Here is a 26996-nt window from a genome sequence, read left to right as displayed (position 1 = left end):
AATGTGCATCTAATCATGGAGAGGAGAGAATGGGCAGAGTGATATTTGAAGAAACAGAAAAAGAATTTTCAGAATGATGAAAGAGACAGTCAAGAAGTCCAGTGTATCCCAAGTTAGAAAAATAAAAAGAAATATGCCTCCAAGCCTCTAGTGAAACCCCAGAATATCAAAGACAAAGAAAATACCTTAAAAGCAGATTAGCTTTGAAGGAGTAACAGGCCTAGAGAAAATTAATCAAAATTCTATACTGAGAGAATTTATTTTTCCTGAACAACAAAGAATCTTTCTGAAAAAGTAAAAACAGAGTTAGAACCACAGTAAAGGAAATTCAGTGGGAACTTGAATAGAATTTATATCCTACTGTTGTGTGAAAATTGTATAAATCTTGTTGTTCTTCAGTTGCTCAGTTGTGTCCAACTCTTTGTGACCCCAGGGACTGCAGCATGCCAGGCTTCCCTGTCCTTCACCATCTCCCAGAGCCTGCTCAAACTCATGTCCATTGAGTTGGTGATGCCATCCAACCATCTCATCCTCTGTCATCCCCTTCTCCTCCTGCCTTCAGTCTTTCCCAGAATCAGGGTCTTTTTCAATGAGTTGGCTCTTCATGTTGGTGGCCAAAGTATTGGAACTTCAGCATCAGTCTTTCCAATGAATAATCATCAATAGGTTGATTTCCTTTAGGATTGACTGGTTTGATCTCCTTGCAGTCTAAGGGACTCTCAAGAATCTTCTCCAACACCACAGTTCAAAGGCATCAATTCTTTGGTGCTCAGCCTTCTTTGTGGGGCAACTCCCACATCCATGCATGACTACTGGAAAAACCATAGTATAAATCTAAATTGTGTCGAATTGGTTCATAATGCTTCTCAGGTCTATGTTCTTCTACTACTCTGTACATTCATTCTATTAATTTCTGAGAATTTGATATTGAAAGTCCAACTGAAAATATTAATTTATCTACTTAAAAAATTGTAATATATAATGGAACTATATGTATGTAAATATATTTCCATACATATATATGGAAATACATATGTAACTTTATTCTGTATTTTCCAAGTCTCCTATAAATGTGTTATCATATTTTTATAATTTAAAAAATAAAATAGATAAAAAGCAAAGAAGAGGAAATTCTAAAGGATATATATCAGGTAGGAGGATGTCTGATGACTGAATGAAAGTCTGAAATGCAAAATGAGGAGCAAAGAAATTGGTAAATATGTGGATGCGTATAAATCAACTGACTCTATAAAATAATATTATATTGGATTAAAAATGCAGGTTAGAATTAAATAGCACAACAATAACATATAAACTGGAAGCGTGGGTGATTATATTTCAAGTGTTTAAGGTCCCTGGTTGTTCAGGAAAAGGATAAATGTATTGATTAGCTTATAACTCTCATGAGTTATAAGTACATGTAAAATTTTCTAGTGTAGTCATTAAAAGAATAGAAATGAGTTTTTAACTTACAAAGCTAGTAGTTGGGGGTAAGGGAAGCCAGAATGAGAAAAGAATCATCAGTCCTAAAAAACATAGGAAAGAGGAGACAGAATAACATAGGAAAGCTGGGACAAATTAAGATGTTAGAGATAAATGCAAATATGTTAGTAATTCCAGTGAATGTAAATGGAGCAAAATTGTCAAATCAGATTAAAGAAAAGGAATACAGACACATTAGAAAAGGCAGAGGAACCAGAGTTCAAATTGCCAACATCCATTGGATCATTGAAAAAGCAAGAGAATTTCAGAAAAACATCTACTACTTCTTCACTGACTACGCTAGACCACAACAAACTGTGGAAAATTCTTGAAGAAATGGGAATACCAGACCACCTTACCTGCCTCCTGAGAAACCTCTATACAGGTAAAGAAGCAACAGTTAGAACCAGACATGCAACAATAGACTGTTTCAAAATTGGGAAAAGAGTACATCAAGGCTATATATTGTCACCCTGCTTATTTAACTTATTTGCAGGGTACATCATGTGAAATGCTGGGCTGAAGCACAAGCTGGAATCAAGATTGCTGGGAGAAATCAATAACCTCAGATACACAGATGACACCACTCTTATGGCAGAAAGTGAAGAAGAACTAAAGAGCCTCTTGATGGAGGTGAATGAGGACAATGAAAAAGTTGGCTTAAAACTCAACATTCGAAAAACTAAGATCATGGCATCCAGTCCCATCACTTTATGGCAAATAGATGGGGAAATAGTGACAGACTTTATTTTCTTGGGCTCCAGAATCACTGCAGATCTGACTACAGCCATGACATTAAAAGACGCTTGCTCCTTGGAAGAAAAGCTGTGACAAACCTAAACAGCATATTAAAAAGCAGAGGCATTACTTTGCCAACAAAGGTCCATATAGTCAAAGCTATGGTTTTTTCTGGTAGTCATGTATGGCTGTGAGAGTTGGACCATAAAGAAGGCTGAACACCAAAGAATTGATGCTTTTGAGCTGTGGTGTTGGAGAAAACTCTTGAGAGTCTTGGACAGCAAGGAGATCAAACCAGTCAATCCTAAGGGAAATCAATACTGAATATTCATTAGAAGGACTGATGCTGAAGCTGAAACTCCAGTACTTTGGCTACCTGATGTGAAGAACTGACTCACTAGAAAAGACCCTGATGCTGGGAAAGATTGAAGGCAGGAGGAGAAGGGGACGACAGAGGATGAGATGGTTGGATGGCATCACTGACTCAGTGGACATGAGTTTGAGCAATCTCAGGGAGATGGTGAAGAACAGGGAAGCCTGACGTGCCGCAATCTATGGGGTTGCAGAGAGTCGGACACGACTGAGCGACTAAACAGATACATTGCCACTTATTAATGACATCTAATAATAACAGAAAAGTTGAAAGTTTATGTTTTAAAAGATGTCATCAGGCAAATTCTGACATTCTGAAATCACCTTGATCAAATTTCAGGACCTACAGTGGCTCAGTGGTGCGCTGTCTGCCTTCTCTGGAAGTGCCAGCCTGTTTTCCATTCAGCTTGTGACTCCCGAGTCTAGCTCTTCAGGATTCCAGACCAGAGTGGAGTCCTGCATCCGAGGACTCAGGCTCCAGCTTTCATCCCCCGAGCCCCTCAAGGCTGCCAGCAGCTGTGCTGAGCTTCACGGCTGCCTCTATAGATCGGCAGTTGCCTTGAAAGTGAAAGCAGACCTCAAGGCCAGCTTTATCCCCCTGGACTTTAGTCTTTGTCTCATCTTGGCTATGTTATTAGCTCTTCATGCAATGACGGTTTCTCCCCTCCCCCCATATTTTGTATAGCACTTTTTTCCTAGTGACTTTCTAAGGAGGGTTGACAGGAATTGCCTAGTCCTTCACCACTGGAAGTGCAAGTCGCTAACTCCTGCTTTTTTGAGTTCACACAGTGGTTTTTTTAATTTAAAAATTTTTAATTATTCATGTATTTTATTGACATATAATTGACATATAACTATCCATTTTAGGTGTACAACCTAATGACTTGATATTTGTATATTTTGTAAAATAATCACCACAATAAGTCTAATTAACATCCATCACCGTACATAAACTTTTTTTCTTTTTTGATAAGAACTTTTAAGACTCTCGCAGCAACTTTTAAATGTACAATATAGTGTTATTAACTATAGCACATAGTATTTTTAAACACATGTCTCATTGCCACCTGGATTATAAGTCTTTGAATCTAAGGAATGACTTCTACTAACCTTATATCTCTCTTGATACCTCATGGGCTTCCCTGGTGGGTCAGTGGTAAAGAATCTGCCTGCAGTGTGGGAGACCTGGGTTTGATCCCTCGGTTGGGAAGGTCTCCCAGAAAAGGAAAAAGCTACACACTCCAGTATTCTGGCCTGGAGAATTCCATGGACTGTATAGTCCATGGGGTCGCAAAGAGTTGGGCACAACTGAGTGACTTTCACTGATACCTCATAAAGCTCTCTGAACAGATGGTTAGTAAATTATTAAATGAACTTTAATTTGCCAGTGGCTCTATTTGATACGTCCAACACAGGCTAAGTAAATGAATATCTAAGTCCAGTATCTTCTGGCTAATATATATACTGATTGGTATACTTTGGCACGGGCTTCCCAGGTGGCGCTAGTGGTAAAGAACCCACCTGCCAATACAGGAGCTGCAAGAGATGCGGGTTCAGTCCCTGAGTCGGGAAGATCCCCTGGAGAAGGAAATGGCAACCCACTCCAGTATTCTTGCCTGGAGAATCCCATGGACAGAGAAGCCTGGTGGACTGCAGTCCATAGGGTCTCAAAATAGTCGGACATGACTGAAGTGATTTAGCAAGCATGTTTTTCTCATGAAATATAGGGAGAAAAAGGTTTCAAAGTGCCAGATAATAAGATCACTATTAACTTTTGTGGTTTAACCTTAATAAGATGCTTAGAGTTTGTCAAATTTAAGATTTCTTAGGTTGAGTCAGTCTGGATATTTATAAGGAGGGAGGAGGCGGCATTTATAAATTGAAACAGAATGCTGATGAAATATAGAGAAAGCATATGCCCTGGATTCCTTATCTGAAGGTTTTTATATTACCAACCAGGATGAAAGGGCATTCCCCACCCCTTAGTTGGGCATGAGTGTTACCCCTTTCTGGGCATAATCAGTCAATACTGGTAAAATTCCATTCAACTCGTTTCTGTTTAGTAAAGTCATTTACATGACTCAAATGATACCTTACACTAAGATTGCCTTGCCCACATGATTGCATAAATTATTGAGTTCAAAATATTTTCTAATTCACACTGTAATTTTCTTTTTTGACCCAAGGATAATTTAGAAGTGTATTTCTTAATTTGCAATCATCTTAAGATTTTCTAATTATCTTCTTTCTCTTGATTTCTAACTTAATCTCATTTGATCAGAGGATATACTCTGTGTGATTTCAGCCCTTAGAAATGTAAGTTTTCTTTATGTACTAGAATTATTTGCGCTTAATATTCTATACACAGTGATTAGGTCGAGTTTGCTCATCATATTTTCCAGTGTTTCTGCATTCTTACTAATTACTTTGTTTTGTCATTGCTGAAATGTGATAAAACCTACTGTAATTCTGAATTCGTCCACTTCTTCTTATGCCTTCCACTTTTGCTTTAAATATTTTGTGAATTTATTAAGCTTATTCAAGTTAGAACTATTATATCTTCCTAGCATTTGAGTCATTTATCACTATGAAATGTCTTTATTTCTGTATTGCTTTTTGCCTTAAAGTCAGTTTTGCAGGAATAAAATAGTTAAAACCAGCTCTTCTTTTGACTAGGGTTTGCATGGTCTATCCTTTTCCATCCTTTTACTTTCAGTCTTTCCATGACTTTATGCTTCAGGTATGACTCTCATAAATAGCATACAGAGTTAGTTTTGGCTTTTTATCCGTTCTGACCATCTTTGTCCTTTGAATGAATTATTTATTTCATTTACTCTTAACACAGCTACTGTATGTTGTTTACAAATTGACCATCTCCTAGTGCTTTCTGTTTGTCTCTTCTCTATTTCTTTTTCTTCTCTTTCTACCCTTTTTGATTGATTGCTGTGGGTGAAAAGCAAAATTCTACTCCTTCTGTTTGATAACCTCAGTGAAATTTCTAGCTCTGTGCCTCTGTTAAACCTAGCACGATGTATATCAACTATATTACTAGGCAACATCACTTAAGGTAAAAATTACCCCTATTGATAAATTGCAGCTGTCCTGGGAGAATGAGAATGTCAGACTTTTGGCTTCCTGAGTGTGGTGACTCATGTGTTAGGCATGTCCCTTTCAAGGACCCTGGAAGCTGTATCTTTAGAGTTGCTATAAGAGATACTGAATCCTATGGGGCGTGAGGCTTTTAAACCCGAGGGCACTTCCTACATCTGATACGGACCTCATCTCATTGTGCCTAAGCTATCACCTAACTGCTGTGTGGGCTGCCGCATGACCTTGACACTGCCTGCTGGCAAGCCGTGTTCTTGTCCTTCTGAGTGGATGCCTGCCAAGTGTGGGCTGTAAATCTTTTGAGTCAGAATGTTTAGTTAGACCTAGGAGGCATCCTTTCCTTGTACTACCCCTCAACCACTAGTATCACAATGATATTTTATTACTACATTTATATACTTTATTATTTTGGAAGATTTACACCATAATACTCTTTTGGTGGTTACTCAAATTATTACAGTGTCATTATTGATTATAAAAATCTAATATCATTTGGTGCTTTTACCTCTTTCCAGAACAATGCAAGGTCCATAAAACATCTTAATTCCATTTGTCTTCCTCCCAACTTATTATGTTGTTTTAGTCATGTACTGACAAATATTTATTTCATTTAGGTATATATGTAAATATATACAATATGTACATATATAATTTTAAGTCAAAAAGATGATGACATCACCATCACCATTATTACTGCTAAGTACTGTTAATATCTGTTTAGATTTCCTCATTTATCCCTTCTTTTTTTTACCTTCATCTTGGGCCATTTTTCTTCTGTTTTAATTTTATCCTGTTGTGTATGAAGCCTAATGTTGGCAAATTCTGTTTTTGTTTACCTGGAAATAGTTTGTGTTTTCCTTCTTGAAGAATAGTTTTGTTAGGGTGTAAAATTCTGCATTGGCAGCCGTTCAGTATTTCAAGCATAATATTCATTTGTCTTCCATATTCCATAGTTTCTTCTGAGAAGTCAGCTATCAGTCTGGTTGTTGCTCCTTTAGGTAATAAGTCCTTTTTCTTCTTGCTGCTCTTCTTTGGTTTTCAGAAGTTTTACTGATGTACCTAGGTGTAGACTTTTTTTAATCTTGCTTGCAGTTTGTAGCATTTCTTCACTTTGTTACAGCTTGATGGATTTTCCTCAGTTTTGCAAAGTCCTTGACTATTAGCTCTTCAAATATTGCTTCTGTCCCTTTTGTTTCCTCTCCTTAGGACTCCAGTTAATTAAAGCATCTCACGGTATGTCTTCTATGCCTCTTAACCTCTTGTATTTATTTTCTGTCTTTTTGTCTCTCCATGATCCATTCTGGGAAAATTCTTCTCACTTTCCTTCTAGTTTACTGTTTTTTTCTTGAACTATTTCCAGTCTACTCTTCTACTGGTCCACTGAGTTCTTAATTTCTTACTATTGTATTTTTAAGTCCTGGGTCTTCTATTTGGTTTGGTTCTTTTTTATAGATCTGGTTCTTTAAAACATTCTTAATATTGCCTTTTGTCATCTTGAACATGCTAAATATAGTTGTTTTAATATTTCTATCTGCTAATCCCAACATCTGGACCCCTGCAGATCTTTTTATTTTGTATATTGTTTTGCTATTTCTAATTCATGTTATCTTGGCTTCTTGTATATCTGATTAACTTTTATCTTGTCCCAAACATTATTTGCAAAACTATTTATAGAAGTAATTAGAGGCCCGTTTTTGTATATAATCTTTGTCTAGATTTCTTTTGCTCCATTTAAGCATCTAAAAGCACTGATATTCCAAAGAAACTATTCCAGTTTGAAGGACTGAAATGATTCAAAGCTGAATCGAGCACTTATATGTGCCAGAGCTGTGCCTAATATTTTATATTCTTCATTGCAGTGCATCTTTATCATAGCTTCTGATTTCTTTCTATTAAATTACTCCTGTTACTTTTAATCACATTTCTGTAAATACACAAAAACTTGATGCTTACTTGATGTTTACTTACACGCTTGTTTTATTCCACTTCTACTCTTCCTGATGAATCCTAAAATATAATAATACCAAAATGTAGCTGAATGCCTGAGAACTTCCAAGCTTAAATTGAAGGGAAAGGAAGAATTTTTCACAAGTCTGTGCCTGAGAAATAAAGAATCACAAAGCTTAATTTGACACTAATTACTAATAACTGAAATTGAAGAAAGTGGAGAAAACCACTAGGCCATTCAGGTATGACCTAAATCAAATCCCTTATGACTAGACAGTGGAAGTGAGAAATAGATTTAAGGGACTAGATCTGATAGACAGAGTGTCTGATGAACTATGGATGGAGATTCGTGACATTGTACAGGAGACAGGAATCAAGACCATCTCCAAGAAAAAGAAATGCAAAAAGCCAAAATGGCTGTCTGAGGAGGCCTTACAAATAGCTATGAAAAGAAGGGAATCGAAAAGCAAAGGAGAAAAGGAAAGATATACCTATTTGAATGCAGAGTTCCAAAGAATAGTAAGGAGAGATAAGAAAGCCTTCTTCAGCGATCAATGCAAAGAAACAGAGCAATACATCGAGGCTGTATATTGTCACCCTGCTTGTTTAACTTATATGCAGAGTACATCATGAGAAACGCTGGGCTGGAGGAAGCTCAAGCTGGAATCAAGATTGCTGGGAGAAATACCAATAACCTCAGATATGCAGATGACACCACCCTGATGGCAGAAAGCGAAGAAGAACTAAAAAGCCTCTTGATGAAAGTGAAAGAGGAGAGTGAAAAGGTTGGTTTAAAGCTCAACATTCAGAAAACTAAGATCATGGCATCCGGTCCCATCACTTTATGGCAAATAGATGGGGAAACAGTGGAAACAGTGACAGATTTTATTTTTCTGGGCTCCAAAATTACTGCAGATGGTGACTGCAGCCATGAAATTAAAAGGTGCTTACTCCTTGGAACGAAAGTCATGACCAACCTAGACAGCATATTAAAAAGCAGAAACATTACTTTGCCAACAAAAGATCCGTCTACTCAAGGCTTTGGTTTTCCTAGTAGTCATGTATGGATGTGAGAGTTGGACTGTGAAGAAAGTTGAGCACTGAAGAATTGATGCTTTTGAACTGTGGTGTTGGAGAAGACTCTTGAGAGTCCCTTGGACTGCAAGGAGATCCAACCAGTCCATCCTAAAGGAGATCAGTCCTGGGTGTTCATTGGAAGGAATGATGTTGAAGCTGAAACTCCAATACTTTGGCCACCTGATACGAAGAGTTGACTCATTGGAAAAGACCCTGACGCTGGGAAAGATTGAGGGCAGGAGGAGAAGGAGACGAGAGAGAATGAGATGGTTGGATGGCATCACCGCCTCGATGGACATGGGTTTGGGTGGGCTCCGGGAGTTGGTGATGGACAGGGAGGCCTGGCGTGCTGCGGTTCATGAGGTCACAAACAGTCGGACACAACTGAGTGACTGAACTGAACTGCACACTAGTTACATGTTAGTCATAGTGTCTTTTTTAAAAAATTTATTTTTAATTGGAGGATAATTGTTTTACAGTATTGTGCTGGTTTCTGCCATACGTCAGCATGAATCAGCCATGTGTATACCTATGTCCCCTCCTTCTCACCTCCCACCCCATCCCACCCCTCTAGGTTCTCACAGAGCACCAGGTTTGGGCTCCCTGCATCATACAGCAAATTCCCACTGGCTATCTATTTTACATATGGTAATGTGTATGTTTCCATGCTACTCTCTCAGTTCATCCCATCCTCTCCTTCCCCTACTGTGTCCTTAAGTCTGTTCTCTATATCTGTGTCTCCACTGCTGCCCTGCAAAGAGTTTCATCAGTACCATCTTTTTAGATTCCATATCTATGCATTAATATATGATATTTGCTTTTCTCTTTCTGACTTACTTCACTCTGTATAATAGGCTCTAGGTTCATCCACCTTATTAGAACTCGCTCAAATGTGTTCCTTTTCGTGTTAGTGTCTTTAGTCCAAGACTTTTTTCCAGTGAAGCTTACCATTTGCCGGTTTATTTCTATAGGAACCATATTACGTACGTTGCATCAAACCCAACGACATGAAATCCCCACAGATCTTTGATGATGAACGCTGCCGGCATCAAGTAGAGTATCTTGGACTCCTAGAAAACGTGAGGGTACGTCGGGCAGGCTTTGCCTTCCGCCAGACCTACGAGAAGTTTCTTCACAGGTGAGAAGAGATGAAACAAAGAAACCCAAGAGCTCAGTGAGACTTGGGGAGTCCTCCCTGTGTTAAACAACGCATCAGCTCGTACCAGGCAGTCTCAATATTTGTTGAATGAGCAGAAGAGTTGAGGAAACTACAAATACGAAAGACTTTCCTAGAATCGTCAAGAGACCCCTTGAGTTTGTGGTTTATGGACCATGGGAAATAAATGAATTCTTCGTGGGGAAAATATAAGCATGTAGTATAGGAGAAAAAGCAAGGATTCAGAGTCACAGCTGGGCTGGAGTCCTGGCTATGCCACATGTTTGTTGCATGACCTGGAGCTAGAAATTTAACTTCTTTGTTTCTGCATTTGCAAAATGAGTATAGTAACACTACCTTACAAGGCTTTTGCTGTGAGGATTAAATTAACCAAAGTGAAAAGGCTAGGTGCCTGGCACATAGTAGATGTTCAGTTAATGCTGCTTATCATTACTGATATTAGTAACTATAATAGTAAAAGGATACTAAGTAGATCATCACAGAGTCCCTAAAATTAGTCTACCTGATTGAATCCTGGCTTTGACCAGGATTTTTGACCTTGGGAAAATCACATAACTTTCCAGTTGCCTCTGTTTCCTATGTGTAGAATGGAAAAATTAATTTTTTAAATGGGAATGATAATAGTAATTACTTGGTAAGACTGCTGGGGGTGAAATGAGATAACATATATAAAATAAAGCACCTAGAATGGGAACCTGGCTTATAATAATCACTCAGTATAAGAAGGTGTCATTGCTATTGTTATTTATTATTGGTAACAATAATGCTAGTTGACACCTGGGATCTTAAAAATAGTGTTTTAAATCCCATCTTTTCATTTATTTTAAAATATTTATTCAACATTTCCTATGTTGTAGGCTACAGATTTCACAAAAATATGAATGAATAAATACATAAAATACTGGTTGCTGAGGAGTCTCTAAGTAGATAATAATGAATGTAAGGAGTCAGTCATACAAAGGTCAAAGAAAAAGAGCAGGTGAAGCTGAGGAAACAGTGGAGAAAAGTCTCTCTTGCAGAAATAAGTGTCGCGTTTTAGGTACCAAACGTCGTCCAGTATGGTTGGAGGATGCTGAGCGACAGGGCAGTGGTGTGGGTTGAGATCAGAGAGATGGACGGGGGCCAGATCATGTTGCATGTTGTCATCCAGACTAAACAGTTTAGATTTTGACCAAGGGTGGTAGAAAACCATTGGTGGACTTTATGCAGGGAGCCACACAACCTTTTGGATGTTTTAAGAGATCACTGTGGCTGCTATGTGAATAGGAAGCAAGGAGACATTTAGAGATGCTATTGCAGGAATCCAGGAGAGGCAGCTCAATGAGAGTGCCTTGAACAAGGAGTTATTGTAGATCCAAGAGTAGTGGACTGATTCAGGATAGGTTTGGGGGGAAAGTGGACAAGACTTGCTGATGGATTGACTCAATGAGAGAGGAGTAGAGAGGGATGAAGGGTAACACGTAGATTTTGGCTTGAGCATCTGGATAAGCGTGGTACCATTTTCTGAGATAAGAAAGATTGGGGAAGAGAAGTTTGAAGAAGAGGACATGGAACCAGGGCAAAGATGGAATCAAGATTTGTCTCTTGACTATGTTAGGTTTGAAATGGCTTCTAAATGCCTAAGTAGAAATACTAAATAATCTGCTAGACATATAAATCTGGAGTTCTGTGAAGACTTCTAGGCTGGAAATAGACAGTTTGGAGTTATTGATATATAGATTATATATAAAGTCTTGGGACTTGATAGAAAAGAAGAGAGGGCCCATGTCAACATTTAGGCTTGTGGTCTGACGTGAAAGAACCTGCAAAGAGAAGAGAAGTGATCAAAGAGAGAGAAGAAATATCAGAAGAGGGTTAGATCACAGAAGCCAAGAGAAGATGGCATTTCAAGAAGAAAGGTACAATTATATTAAATATTACTATGCCATCAAGTAAGAGAAAAGCAGAAGCTTAACCATTAGACCAGGCAGCACAGAAGTCAGAGGAGAAAGAGCTAGTCAGAGCCCCATTTGAGCAGGATGGGAAAGTAAAGTGAGGAGCTGGATGTCCATGGACAGCTCAAGGATGTGTGTTGTGAATGAGAACAGAGAAAAATGGAAGCAGCAGCCAGAGTGGAATGTGAAGTCAAGGAGACTCTAGAAAATGTTCAAAATGCAGGTGGCGATGATTCAGAATAGAGAGAGAAACCAGCCACGCAGAAGGAAGGGAGATAACTGAAATAATAACCTCCTTGAGAAGACAGGGAATGAAATCCCAGCACAAGTGGAAGGTTGGTCAGCTTTAGATGGGAGCAGGGATCCTTCTCCCCTAGCAACAGGGCGAAAGGCAGAGAATATGAATACCAAGGCAGGAAGCCTCGAAGGCCGACTGATGGCACAAATGAAAATGTTCCTATCTGATTGCTTCTGTTTCTTCTTAAAGTATGAGGCAAGGTCATGAGCCTGAGAGTGAGGATCAAGAGAGGTGGTGTAGGAGGTTGACAAGTAAACAGAAATACTCATTTTAGAGAGCAGGAGAGCTTTCCCACTCTCTCCCAGTGGCTTTGCTCTCAGGAAGACCTGAGCACCCATTTGAGGTTTGAAGTTGTAAGTGTTTAGTGAGGACCCCCGCCCCCAGCATCAGCTGTTCTCCACCAGTGTTCGGCTACTTGCATGCAGAAGTGAAAGGGATTCACGCTAATTGGAGACTCTTGGAAAGAATAAAACTTTATAGCAGAATAGCCTAGAAAAATGAGAAATTTTCTATTGATCAGAAAGTCATGCTCAAAACTGATCATTTTCCTTATTGAGATCAGGCTGTTCTTTAAATTTGGTTTTTCTTTTTTATTAAAGCTGTAGAGTAGAATGTGTTCATTCTGAGTCTCGATATCAGTTGATGTTACTCGGAAGATTGCTCATCCCTTGTCATTACTCAGAATTCTAGCAAGTACTCAATGGTAGTATTTGTTTTTGTGTTGTCACCTATGTAAGATCAGCAGAAGTCAAGTATTAGAAATACAGGGTGGGAATGGGCAGCTATAGGATGGGGCGAAACTGGAAGAATTATTTATCTAAAATAAATAATTCATTTATATTTATGTATAATTTATCTAGTGATTTGTATATATTTATCTAACTAAAAAATATCATGAGACAGAGAGGAAGCCATGGATAGTAGTTGAAGTAAGAGAATAAGCAAGCTTGATTTGGAGGGGACAAGGAATTTTGCAAGTGCATATCCTTACTCACTTTTAGTCTGTTTTTGTACTTATTTTACTTTCAACTCAAGATGCTTGATGTGTTTTTTTGGCATAGAAGACATGCTACAAGGATTGGATTATGTTTTCTAATACTCATGTAAAAATAGAAAAGGTTAAAAAGAACCTATGAATTTCAAATATGATAGTCTTAGGAGTACAATCTTAAATCTCCCATTCCCACTCCAGAATATCCCCCAGTGATATAAAATATGTGTCTTGAAAGCCAAGTAAATGCACAGCCACACTATGGAATCAAAAGAGGGATGCTCAGTGAACCTTGAAGATGTGAATCACTCCTAAATACAATATGAGGCAGACATGTAGACCCAGAAGTATGCTGAGGTCACAGTTTTTAGGAAAGACTGCCTTGTGAGGCTTCAGCTGGCGTTCAGGAGACATCTCAGCTACAGTCTGGAGTTTCCCCAGCTGCAGCCCTGAGAGGCTGCCGTAATGGCCAGGACAAATAACCGCCTGAGCAACTGCAAGGGAGACATCGTAGGTATACTGGCCAAGATTCTGGAAGCAAAAGTAGCCACCTTACAAGAGGCCAGCAAAGGCCAAGACGTACATGTAGGAAGAAGGATTCTAGGGTAGGAGATGAGATAACAGTCAAACATCTGAGAAAGACCAGACCAATGAGAAAGAAGCAATAAGCTCAACAAAGGAAAAACCTCACCCCGAAGGAACTAGAGCAAGGAGCAGAATACCTTGGAAAAAGCCTATTCATATTCTCAGAGAGATAAAGGAGAGAATTTTGGTCCTAAAGTAGGAATATGAAGTTCAAAACAAGAACAGGTTGTTGTTAAAAAGAACCAATTAGGGATTTGGAAAATGAAAACCAAATTAAGCTCAAGTGAAGTGAATTGTCCATCAATAGAATGAGTCAGCAATTTATAGTGTCATCATACAATGGTTACAAGTCAGCATTAAAGAGAATGAACAGGGATTTCCCTGGTGGACCAGTGCTTAAGACTCCACTCTTCCAATGCAGGGGGCATGGGTTCAATCCCTGGTCAGGGAACTAAGATCCCACATGCCATGCGGTGTGGGGAAAAAAAAAAAGAGAGAGATAACGAACAGCTGATACTATAACAGCATGGATGAATAAAACATTATGTGAAAAAGAGTCACCAGACAGTACACACTTTATGCTGCCGTTTATATAAAGCTCATGAACAGATAAAAATCAGGGCAATGCTTTGCTCTCGGTTGAGAGTTGGCTGGAAAGGGGGAAAGGTAATGAGGGAGCTCTTTGTGGTTATGTAGATGATCTGCATCTGATTGACATGTCAGTTTCATGAGTGTACACATTTTTCAAAACTTACTGAATTGTGTATTTAAATGTGTGCATTTTACTATACATAAAATTTACCATAATTAAAAAAAATTTTTTTTCAAACTAAACTTCTATTAAATGAGTTAGTAAGCTAGAAGATCAAGCTGAAGACTTCTCCCAGACCTCATCACAGAGAAAGAGAGATGGAACGTTCTAAAGAAAGGTCACACCGAGTGTAAGTTTGATCCAGAAGGGCCAAAAGCCATGTAGCAAGAGCACCAGAAGGAAAGGAAGGTCCGGGGGTCAGACTGAAAGAATACATCGAGTGTAAAACATACGAATGTTTTAAATGAGCTTATGTTATGTTCACTTTCAGAACTCTAGGCATAATGAAAAATGCTTAGAGTTCCCAAGAAGAAAGGCAAACTACCTATGAGGAAATGAGACTCAAACTGTCATCAGACTTCTCATTAGCAACATTCAGTATAAACAGACAAAGGAGCAGTATCTTCACTGTGAAGGGGAATGAAGTTTACACCTAGAATTTTATTCCATGCCAAGTTATCATTCAAGAGTGTGGGCAGGGAACTTCCCTGGTGGTCCAGTGGTAAAGAGTCTGCCTGCCAATGCAAGGGACACAGTTTCCATCCCAGGCTGGGGAAGATTTCATATGCTGTGAGGCAGCTAAGCCTGTGCACCCCAACAAGAGAAGCTACCACAGTGAGAAGTCCGAGCACTGCAACTAGAGAGTAGACCCCACTTACTGCCACTGGAGAAAACCCACATGCAACAGTGAAGACCCAGCACAGACCAAAAAAAAAAGTGTGGGCAAAATAAAAATAAATTTCCTGACATATATAAGTTCAGAAAGTTTACTATCCCTAGACTTCTCTGAAAAATCTTCGAAAGGGTGTACTTTAGCAAAAAGGAATATAAATACAGAAGGGAAATATGGACTGCAAAAAAGCAACATTGAACAAATAAGTCAGTAAAACTTCTTGTGAAATCTACACAAGTGGTTTCCATTATAAGGGGGGGCGGGGGCCGGAAGGATATCGGTAGTAATCATTTGCAACAAAAATTAAAATGGGAATGAGGAATATAGAGAAGTAAAGACTTATACTGTTTATGGGAAGGCTAGAAATGTTAATTAACAAGACAGGGAAAAGTATGTATTTTCCTATAAATATAATATTTACATATACTGATTGAACTAATTAACAGTGCTGCATGGGGTAGGATGGAAAGTGTGGAGGAGCGTTTTCAGTCTTGGTGGGAGAATAAGTAACATTTCCACAGTGAGTTTGTGTTTTTGGATTCTGCAGATTTTTTTTGTAAGCTAGCTTTGAGCCTAGACTTCTACTTGTCACTTTCATCCTTTTATCAAAAGAGAGAGAGAAGGATTTTAAAGGTACTGATAACCTTAAAAGCTGCTAAAGGCTTCCAGGGAGGTTAAAAACTAGTTGTCAGAAAGCAGATGAGTTCAGCTTTTTAATTTGCAAGTTCAGGATGCCAGTTTGCTGGAGAACTGGGGCTGTGCCCCAGACCGTGGGGAAGAGGAAGTGCCCCGTTACCCTGATGTTTAGCTGAGGAGTGTGGCAGTACCATTTCTTCTAGTTCCTGCAGAATGCCTAAAACTTTCAACACACGCCATTACTGCCTGTTGACTCTTATTCTAGTTTCGTGATAAATCTGGAAGTTTTTGAATTTTATTTCCTTTTTTCATGTGATATTGCAAAACGTTACCTCTCTCTTTGTATCAGAACTCTTTGGATCCTGTTTCTGTCTTTATCTGGCACATGACCAGACTTTAAATATATTTTCTTCCATTCTTTTATTCAACAGATATCTCTCTCCTCACTGTATGGCAGACAACGTGATAGGCATGTGGCAAATAGTGAGGAGCAAAAGAAAATCTCTGCCTTTGTGGTACCTATAGACGGACATTCAACAGACAGATGCGCAAATCAATATGATTACAAACTGAGATGGATGATGTGAGGAAAAGAAAGGCAACTGGTTATTTTAGGAATAATGGGGATGATGGTTGATGAAGGAAAATCAAAAAAGACTAGAAGATGAAAAGTCTCCACCTTTCAAAGAGTAGCTTTTTAAAAAAGCATTCCAGGGGACTTCCCTGGTGGCCCAATGGCTAAGACTATACATTCCCAATGCAGGGGGCCCAGGTTCAATCCCTGGTTAGGGAACTAGATCCCATATGGCGCAGCGAAGAGTTTGCATGCCACAACTAACGATTTCAAGTGCTGCAACTAAAATGGAAGATCCTGCATGTCCCAGCTAAGACCTCACACAGCCAAATAGATAAATACATTTAAAAAAAAAAAATCAGGATTTAAATTAAAAAAAAAAAAAGTATTCCAGGCAGTGGGAACAGCACATACAAAGCCTCAAAGCAGTAAAGAGGCAACCACAACACCGAGACCCTGAAGAAGGCCAAGCTGATTGGAGCAGAGCAAGGAAAGCAGGAGAGCAGCAAAAGATAAAAATGTTGTGAGGCTTTTGGGAATACTGCTCTGACTGCTGAATATGCAGAATGGCTTGAAGAGGAAATGGAAAGCAGCTTAGGAGTCTGTTGTAGTAAACTTGACCGTGGCTTCTCTTAGGATTGTGACAGTGAAGATGGGAGTAGTTGAACTTTAAATATATTTTGGAGGTGGAATCAATAGACTCGGTGGTGAATGAGAAGGAATGATAGAGAAGAGCAGGAATCACATAGGATTCCCAGGATTCTGGCTTTGGTTACCAAAGACTTTGCGGTTGGAAGGACTGAAAAGAAGAATTTTAAATGCCTTAAGGTCTCTGTAGGCACTGGATATGTGAATGTGAAATTCAGAATTGAGAGCTGGGCTTGGGATAATAATCGCTTGAGTTGAAAAATGAAGTGGACGGACTAGATGAGGTGATGTGGGAGGTTGTACATAGAGAGAAGAGGGCTTGATATGAGCCCCGGGGCACTCCAACCTTTGGAGGTCCAGTAGTGAAGAACAGTAGCCAGAAAATGAGATTGAGAAGAAATATCCAGAGACAGAAGGAATCCAGGAAGAGCATGCTGACCCAGAAGCTGAGATAGAAACTAGGAAAAGAGAGAAATATCAAGAAGGAGGAATCAGATGCCCCTTAGATATATATTATCTTAACCAGAAATGGGTAAATTCCTAGGAGGAAAATATGAAGATTCCTGGAAGGTGCAAAAGTACACTTAAACCAATCCCTGGTTCTTGGGTGGGACAACTGGACATCATGGCCAAATTTAATGCATGGGAACCCAAAAAAATACCTGCAAGGATTTGTTTGTTTTGTGATTGTTTTTCCCTATGCAAATTGATTCTAAAATTCATACAGAAAAATAAACATCTAAGAATATCTAGAAAGACCTTTAAAAGGAAAAGAAAGAGAAAAGACCACTGGATATTAAAATATAACCTCTATAATTAAAACCATGTAGTACTGATCGGCAGAGAGAGCAGTGAAACAGACCAAAAAGCCTAGAAATGAATTAAAGTACATATGAAAATTTAGCATATGATAAAATGGCATATTAACTCAGAGGGAGAAAGACCGACTTTTTAGTAAATAATATTGGAAGTAGCCTTTTTTCAGAAGTAAAGTTGGATCCATTCCATATACCAAGATAAATTCCAAATGAATCAGAGCTCCGAATGTAAAAAATGGAAACATACAAATCCTAGACGAACCCATAAGTGAATTACCCTGTAACCTGAGTGTGAGGAGAACCTTTCTCACTAAGATGTAAAATTCAGATGTAATGTGTGAAAAATGTACTAAATTTGACTCCATGTAAACAACTTTGCACCAGGGGTAGGGGAAAAGCACTGTGGTAGGCAGCCTTCCAAGCTGGTCCCAGTGATCCCCGCTTCCTGGTATTCGTGCCCCGCATACTCCTTTTCCCAGGAGAGTGGGCTGACCCTCATGAACTGCTTCTAGCCAAATGGAATATGGCAAAAGTGATGGAATGTTGCTTGTGAGATTAGCTTACACAAGGCTGAGGCTTTGACTTCTGTCTTGCTCACTATCACCGTCACCAACAAGCTGGTGTGAGGTAAACTAACCTATAAGAGGCCCACATATGGAGGAACTGGTGGCTACTTGTCTGCAGCGTTGCAAATGATTTTTGTGTATTGACTGTATGTGTAAAACACGGCTTAATTTTTTTTTTTTTTAACTGATGATAGTTTTTCTGAAGATCTGGTTGATTTCCTTTGAAACGAGTCATGTTATTCTTAAGTAATATTTTCAAAAACCCATGATAGAGGCATCCTTGTCTTCTTTCTGTTTGCAAAGAGAATGCTTCCAAGGTTGCCATGTTACAGATAATATTTGCTGCAAGTTTTGGACAAATAGCTTTTATTAAATTAAGGAATACCCTTCTAACCCTGGTTTAGTAAGAGTTATTATCCTAAAGGAGTATTGTATTTTATTGAAGCCTTTTTCTGTGTCTCTTATGAGGCTAATGAAATTCATCTCTATTCTGAGTTTGCTAAGAAGTTTTTTTTTTCCTTTCTGTGAAGCATGAATTTTATTGAATAGCTTTTCTGCATCTATTGATACCACATGGTTTTTCTCCCTTAATTCATGTCCTGATTTGTTTGTTTGTTTTCCTCATCAAGGTACAAAATGATCTCTGAATTCACCTGGCCCAACCATGACCTCCCCTCAGACAAAGAAGCTGTCAAGAAACTGGTCGAATATTGTGGCTTTCAGGACGATGTGGCTTATGGGAAGACCAAAATTTTCATTCGAACACCCCGAACATTGTTTACCTTGGAAGAGCTCCGTGCTCAGATGCTTGTAAGGATTGTCCTCTTTCTACAAAAGGTAATCTTACATTTTCTATATGAGGATAAGGCTTTGATTTTATGTTCTTACAATTGAGTTGAATGCTTTCTTTGATTCAAGAAATGTTCACAGTGATGTATTGTTTTTGCATCTATGCATATCTTAGAGTATTTTCTATTGCCTTTGAACATGGAAAACTTACCTGTGTGAGTTCAATTTTTTAAAATATCTTTTTACACTTATTTTTAATTGAAAGATAATTGCTTTACAATGTTGTCTTGGCTTCTCTAGTACACAAAACAACAAGAATCAATTTTATCCTCCAAACGCCAAAGATATTTTGTCTTCTGATAATCAGAATCAGAGAGATGTCTGAAGTAGTCTGATTTTTGTCTTGTGGTTAATTGAATCGTTACCCTCATCTTAACTGCATAGAGGACTTTTTTCTGTCTTGTCATTCAAAAGCTTGACCAACTCGTTTGAAACCAGTGGTCTCACCCATCACGACCCACCACCAGCCCTTGACTGAAGTGTGTAGTGCTGACTTAGCCCTGCTCCTAAATCATGGTACCTGTCCTCATTGATCTGTGCAGGGTCCCTTTTCATTTCATTCGCTCACTCAGACATTTCTTCTTATCCCCCTTACCCATTTCCATACCCTCTGTATGAAACGTTTTGATGTAAAAACTGATACATGCATACAAAAAGAAATCATGTCCCTCTGAGAATGGAGTATCCATAAAGGGAAGGGTGGCTGGCTGACCTGGCTGCTCCTCTCCAGGATGCCTGCCGGTTTGCACATCACCAGTTTGTATGTAGAGGTTACTAAGTGCCCACATCGTTTTCAGTATCATCCAGGTGCCTAAATTTTGCCAGACTAATAAGTATAATGAGATCGCGCTATTTTATTCTATTTCCTCTTTCTCTGATCACCATTAATCTTGAGCATCTAATTAAATGCTTGTTTGCTTTCGGGGATTACCTGTAAACTGCCCTTTCATAACTTTCATCCACTTTTCTTCTGGAGTTAGTATCATTGTTTGTTGATGAGCAGGAATTCCTGGACTGTTTTAGACATTAGTCTTTCTTTCACTTCAGACATTATAAATATAGTCTCCTACTGTTGGGGTTCTATTGAACTTTCTAATATGCTTTGTTGAAGAGAATCCTTAATTTTGACATAATTAAAAATCTTCAACTTTTTTTGCCTCATACTTTGTGTTTTGGAATTTTGTTTAAGAGGACTTTCCTGGTCTCCAGGTCACAAAGGTACTATTCTGTTTTCTTCTATGAACTATATAGTTTTACCTTTCACATTTAGGTCTTTAATCCATTCATTTAAAATACACCTGTGTACGTGGTTCTCTAAAGGAATCCAGTTTCATTTTCTTCTATATGATGAGGAAGTTTTCTCGGTGTCATCTAATAAATAATCTATTCTTTTCCTATTAATTTGTGGTGCCACTTTTACTGTGTATGAAGTTTTTATACATACATATATATTACATGTATTCTGTTTCTGAGCACTCTGTGCGGTTCCATTTTTATATCTGCCTCTGATTACACTAAATGACAGTTTTTATTGTCGTATGTCTTAGTATATGATAAGTCCATCTTCTGTGCTCTTTTTTTTTCCTACTCTTTATTGAGGTTGATTATTGTATACATAGACCTTTATTCTGTAATATGAATTTTAATGTGTGTTTATTGAGTTCATGAAGTTCAACAATACTGTTTATTAGGGTTTCATTGAATTTATAGATTAAATTGAAAGGATTAACATTTTTATAATATTAAGTCATCTTAAGAGTGTAGAATAGGCTTATTTACATCATTTTATTGACTTTTAGACTTAAGAGGGACTTAAGAGGGACCTTATGAATTCATGGTAAATTCCTAGGTGCTTTATTATTTTTGTAGCTGTTGGGATCTTATTATTGTGTTTTTACTAGATTTTCTACGTGGCAATATTGGTGTAGAGAAATAGTATTGGCTTGCGTGTGTGTGCTTGCATGCTCAGTTGCTGAGTTGTGTCCAATGCTTTGCGACCCCATGGTCCACAGCCATACGGGCTCCTATGTCCATTGGATTTGGCTTATGTTGGTTTATCTGTATCCAGAATGAAGCCTTTCTTGATTCATATTTATTGATTCTATTCAGTTTTCTGGGTAAAAGATTATCATGTGCAAATTATGAAAGTTTTTCTTCCCTCCCAATTGCCAAGATGCTTCTAAGTGTTGGTGTCGTTCATTTATTTTGCCTAGAACTCAGAAAAAAACTTTTGGAGTGGAATCTTAAAATTCTCTTTCATCTTAGAACAGTTTTCTTCTGTTGATTTTTTTTTTTTTTTTAATATTGCCTTTACTCTGTTCTGTTATCTTTCTTAAGACAGCTTGTAAATTTGCAAGTTGAATCTCTGTTTTTTTGTCTGCCACAGTTGTTTCCCCACATCTGTTCTGTATATATCCAGATCCTTGCTTTTGATCTTCAGTGCTTATCTGGGGGATGTTCTGTTGTCACAGATCTGACACTTTGTGTTTCTTCTTTATACCTAGCTGAGAGATTGACCAGATTTAGCCTTTGACTCTAAACCAGGATGACCCTACCTCTCAGTTTGATTGAACTTTCCTGGTTGATGACTCTTGTCTGTTATAAATATTAGTAATAGCCCTATCAGTCTCAAAAGAGTTCCTTGTGCTATACAATAGGTCATTACTAGTTCTGTTTTATATATAGTAGTGTGTATATGTCAACCCGATTTCCCAGTTTATCCCTCCCTTCCCACCTCCTGGGAACCGTACGTTTGTTTTCTGCATCTGTGACTCTGTTTCTGTTTTGCAGATAAGTTTATACCATTTTTTTTAGATTCCACATGTAAGCATTTTCAGGTTTCCCTGATGGCTCAGCGGTAAAGAACCCACCTGCAGTGCAGGAGACGCGGGTTCAATCCCTCAGTCAGGAATATCCCCTGGAGAAAGGAAATGGCAACTGACTCCAGTATTCTTGCCTGGGAAATCCCATGGATAGAGGAGCCTGGCAGGCTACACAGTCCATGGGGTTGCAAAGAGTTGGACACAACTTAGCGACTAAACAGCAACAATAAGCAATGTCATAGATCTGTCTTTGTCTCAGTAACTTCACTCAGCGTGACAACCTCTGTGTTCATCCATGTTGTTGCAAATGGCATGATTTCATTCTTTTTTATGGCTGAGTAGCAGTCCATTGAACCTTGTCTCTCAGAATTTTAGTTGTGCTCATCTGGTAGCTTCCAAATTAGAGGATGGTTGTGGTTTGATTATGAGATCATAGCAAAATTGATGCAATCTCAAAGACAGTATGGGCTTCCCTTGTGGCTCAGCTGGTAAGGAATCTGGCTGCAATGCAGGAGACCTGGGCTTGTTCCCGGGGTTGGGAAGATGCCCTGGGGAAGGGAATGGCTACCCACTCCAGTGTTCTGGCCTGGAGAGTTCCATGGACTCTCCATGGGGTCTCAAAGAGTCGGACACAACTGAGTGACTTTCACTATTACACTACAAAGGCAGTATAGAGTCGAACAAAGGAATGAGTGAAGGAGAAAGTATGGAAAAGAGTGAAAGAGAAAAAGGGATGATGAAATGCCAAGAAAGGAGGAAAAGACCTCAAGCTGTGAAATAAAGTACTCAGAATGTAGGCTGAAATGATATGTGATTGTTTCTAATTTTAGAGTGGAGTTCTAGATGGAATTATAGGGTAGTGAATGACCTTTTTTATTTCATAATAATAAATTTGGTTTTCCACTAGCAAACTGATACTGTGTAAATATTGTACAACATATAGGGTTCTTTTATCAATAGATCAGCAGTGTTTTCTTATAGTTCCTTATAAGAATTGGTCTGTTTGGGGTCAGATTTGGATTTATATTTTCTTAAAAAATCATTCAGTTTCTCAAATTTAATTCAGCAGAGTTGAACAAAGTTGTCTCTTATGTTTCTTTTCATTTCCTTTGTTTTTTCATCATTCCCTCAGGTCACTCATTTTGTGTATTTGACAGGTACTCACTCTTTATTCTTTATCAACTTTAGTTAGTAATGCATTTTCAAGAACCAGCTCTCTTGTTAGTTCCACCATTTCCCTGTTTCTAATTTACTGATTTTACTTTTTATTTTCGTCAATTCCTCTTTTTTTGGAATGTAAAAAGAAGCAGCAGGCAGGAGATTGTCTTCCTCCCAGTTCTGGAGTTGGACATTTCATGCATTTTATTCTTTCACAGTTATTAATAATGGACTATGGAATTTGTTCTGAGAACCACTTTTACTATATCTATAGGATTTCGTGCATTATTATATATCTAGATTTCCTATTTCCCAAAAAAATGTTATTTAAAAAAATTTTTTAAATCATTTCCAGGTGATAAATGTTTTGAGTGTATTTTTTGTTTCATTTTCTGACTTTTTTGTTAATTGTTCAGTTCAGTCGCTCAGTTGTGTCCAACTCTGCGACCACGCCAGGCGTCCCTGTTCATCACCAGCTCCCGGAGTTTACCCAAACTCATGTCCATTGAATCGATGATGCCGTCCAACCATCTCATCCTCTGTCATCCCCTTCTCCTCCTGCCCTCAATCTTTCCCAGTATCAGGGTCTTTTCAAATGAGTCAGCTCTTCACGTCAGGTGGCCAAAGTATTGGAGTTTCAGCTTCAACATCAATCCTTCCAGTGAACACCCAGGACTGATTTCCTTTAGGATGGACTGGTTGGATCTCCTTGCAGTCCAAGGGACTCTCAAGAGTCTTCTCCAACACCACAGTTCAAAAGCATCAATTCTGCAGCACTCAGCTTTCTTTACAGTTCAGCTCTCACATCCATACATGACTACTGGAAAAACCATAGCCTTGACTAGACAGACCTTTGTTGGCAAAGTAATGTCTCTGCTTTTTAATATGCTGTCTAGGCTGGTCATGACTTTCCTTCCAAGGAGTAAGCACCTTTTAATTTCATGGCTGCAGTCACCATCTGCAGTGATTTTGGAGCCCCCAAAAATAAAGTCAGCCAATGTTTCCACTGTTTCCCCATCTATTTGCCATGAAGTGATGGGACTGGATGCCATGATCTTAGTTTGCTGAATGTTGAGCTTTACGCCAACTTTTTCACTCTCCTCTTTCACTTTCATCAAGAGGCTCTTTAGTTCTGCTTCACTTTCTGCCATCAGGGTGGTGTCATCTGCATATCTGAGGTTATTGGTATTTCTCCCGGCAGTCTTGATTCCAGCTTGAGCTTCCTCCAGCCCAGCGTTTCTCATGATGTACTCTGCATATAAGTTAAGTAAGCAGGGTGACATTATATAGCCTTGATGTACTCCTTTTCCTATTTGGAACCAGTCTGTTGTTCCATGTCCAGTTCTAACTGTTGCTTCCTGACCTGCATATAGGTTTCTCAAGAGGTGGGTCAGGTGGTCTGGTATTCCCATCTCTTTCAGAATTTCCCACAGTTTATTGTGATCCACACAGTCAAAGGCTTTGGCATAGTTACTAAAGCAGAAATAGATGTTTTTCTGGAACTCTCTTGCTTTTTTGATGATCCAGCAGATGTTGGCAATTTGTTCCTGTGCTTTTTCTAAATCCAGCTTGAACATCTGGAAGTTCATGGTTCATGTATTGCTGAAGCCTGGCTTGGAGAATTTTGAGCATTACTTTGCTAGCATGTGAGATGAGTGCAAATTGTGTGGTAGTTTGAGCATTCTTTGGCATTGCCTTTCTTTGGGATTGGAATAAAACCTGACAGTCCCAAAAAACTGCTGAGTTTTCCAAATCTGCTGGCGTATTGAATGCAGCACTTTCACAGCATCATCTTTTAGGATTTGAAATAGCTCGACTGAAATTCCATCACCTCCACTAGCTTTGTTTGTAGTGATGCCTCCTAAGGCCCACTTGACTTCACATTCCAAGATGTCTGGAATTAATTAATTTTTAGTTTTACTGAATTTTGATCATGGAATGTTAAACATACTATTTGTCATTTCTGGAATTTATTGCATTTGGAGGGTCTAGTGAGCAGTCACTTTTTTAACGTAGCTTGATAAAAGGTGTATTTCCTTTTTCTTTTCGATACTTTTATTGTGAAAAATAGCAAATATTCACAAAAGTAGAAACTGTAGTGTCCCCATCTCTTTGCTTGAACAAGGATCAGGCTTTTACTACTCTTATTTTATCTAGTATTCACTACATGTTTTTATGTGTTTTTGGTCTGGTGTTTTTAAAAGGAAATCTACGTTATGTTATCATTTTGTCCTTACATACCAGTACCAGATAAGGATTTTAGTATACTACTATAATACTATATAAAATTAACAGTAATTCCTACACATTCCTACAACCCAATGTGTAGTTTGTGTTCCTTATTCCCAGTTGACTTAGAAATGTCTTTCTACACGTGGTTAGAGATTCGAGCTAAGGCACTTTCAAGAATGGAACACAGTGATCTTTATCACATTAATTATGATTTCCAGTGATGTATCATTTCATCCTTAAAAAATGTATATTTTAAAGACTGGCCTGGTTGGTTTATTCTGATTAGCAATTTAATATTATTTGTATGTTCTTATATTTGTTAAATTTGCATTTTACACTCTCTCATTGTTGGATTATATTATAGCCCCAAACACACAAAAGATCTTGTGAAGAGTTAAAAGTGGTTCATTAAAGCATGGATATGTCATGAAAACAGCAAATTCTGAAACTGAGAATAATATCATCACTATTAATTATAAGTAATCTCAAAGATTAGTATAGGTCTGAGTAGAATAATTTTGTAAATCAGCCAGAGGAAAAGTGTGAATAGAATCATTATCTGAAAATTACACTGTGTGTGTGTAGTTATTCACTTGGCCCTGTTCCCTGATATATTGTTTATGTGAAACTTCGTCAAATAGTAGCATGAAGCTGTGGGCTTCTCACATCCTTTTCAAACAAAGCTCCCCAGCTTCTTTGAGAAACCAGTCAAGTGTTTGATTTCTCAGACTAAAAGCAAAATAATTACCTCTCATATGAAATTGATTACTTTTGCCCTTAAAATGTTAAAAAAAAAAAAAACCAAGACACCTACTAATACAGTAGTTAATCTTTATTGACTGACAGGCACTATTCTGAGCCCTTTATATATATTAACTGAATCTTTAGAAGAACTCTGCAAATGAGTGTCTATCACTGTTTTCATCTAAAAAGAAAGGGGTCTCAAGCCACCTAAGTAGCCAGAATACCTTGCTGGAAATCACACCAACAGTGAGCCCCACAGCCGGAGCTTGAACCCAGTGGTCCAGCCTTCTGCACACACCCTCTTCTCCATGAGTCACTTATACCATAGCAGCATCGTTCCGTGTGCACTAACTCCCTATGGGAAAAACAGGTATGACTTACACTACTGAAGAAAAGTTTGTAAAACCAGCCTCAAAGATGATGATGGCATCATGCTCGAGAGAAAGAAGAAGGTAATTTGGCAAAATTCCTTTATTAAATGACCTGGGTAGACACCTAGTGATGTCTGAGTCATTGACTCTTGGATGTATGAACTAAGATATATCTTCACTACAATGGGAAGGAAACTGCTATTTCCTATATGAATCAGCTCTTGACATATGTGAGGTAATGAAAAGTGATCAGTGACTCTTTTACTGAGAACACATGCTCCAGGAGAAGAGATTTTTGTTTGTTGTAGTAAAAGTGACTTTCAAGCCATGAGTAGGTTGGGAAAGGTGTGTGTGGATGACTGTAGACAAAGCATAAGCCAAATTA

At 38.4% G+C, this 26996-nt stretch overlaps 1 protein-coding gene across 2 annotated transcripts in view; it reads left to right on the top strand.

The window, feature by feature from the left end:
- Window positions 1-26996, top strand: part of MYO1D (myosin ID) — a 351718-nt gene that overhangs the window by 153163 nt on the left and 171559 nt on the right. For both annotated transcript variants that reach the window (XM_043480702.1, XM_043480703.1), the window contains exons 15-16: window positions 9696-9862; window positions 19065-19272. In XM_043480702.1, the coding sequence (XP_043336637.1) occupies window positions 9696-9862; window positions 19065-19272 (375 nt within the window). The remainder of the gene's footprint in view (window positions 1-9695; window positions 9863-19064; window positions 19273-26996) is intronic.

The sequence above is a fragment of the Cervus canadensis genome, chromosome 1 (genome assembly GCF_019320065.1).
Source record: "Cervus canadensis isolate Bull #8, Minnesota chromosome 1, ASM1932006v1, whole genome shotgun sequence".
Taxonomy (NCBI): Eukaryota; Metazoa; Chordata; class Mammalia; order Artiodactyla; family Cervidae; genus Cervus; species Cervus canadensis.
The sequence above is the reverse complement of the archived record's forward strand: the minus strand, read 5'-3'. Positions and strand labels throughout refer to the sequence as shown.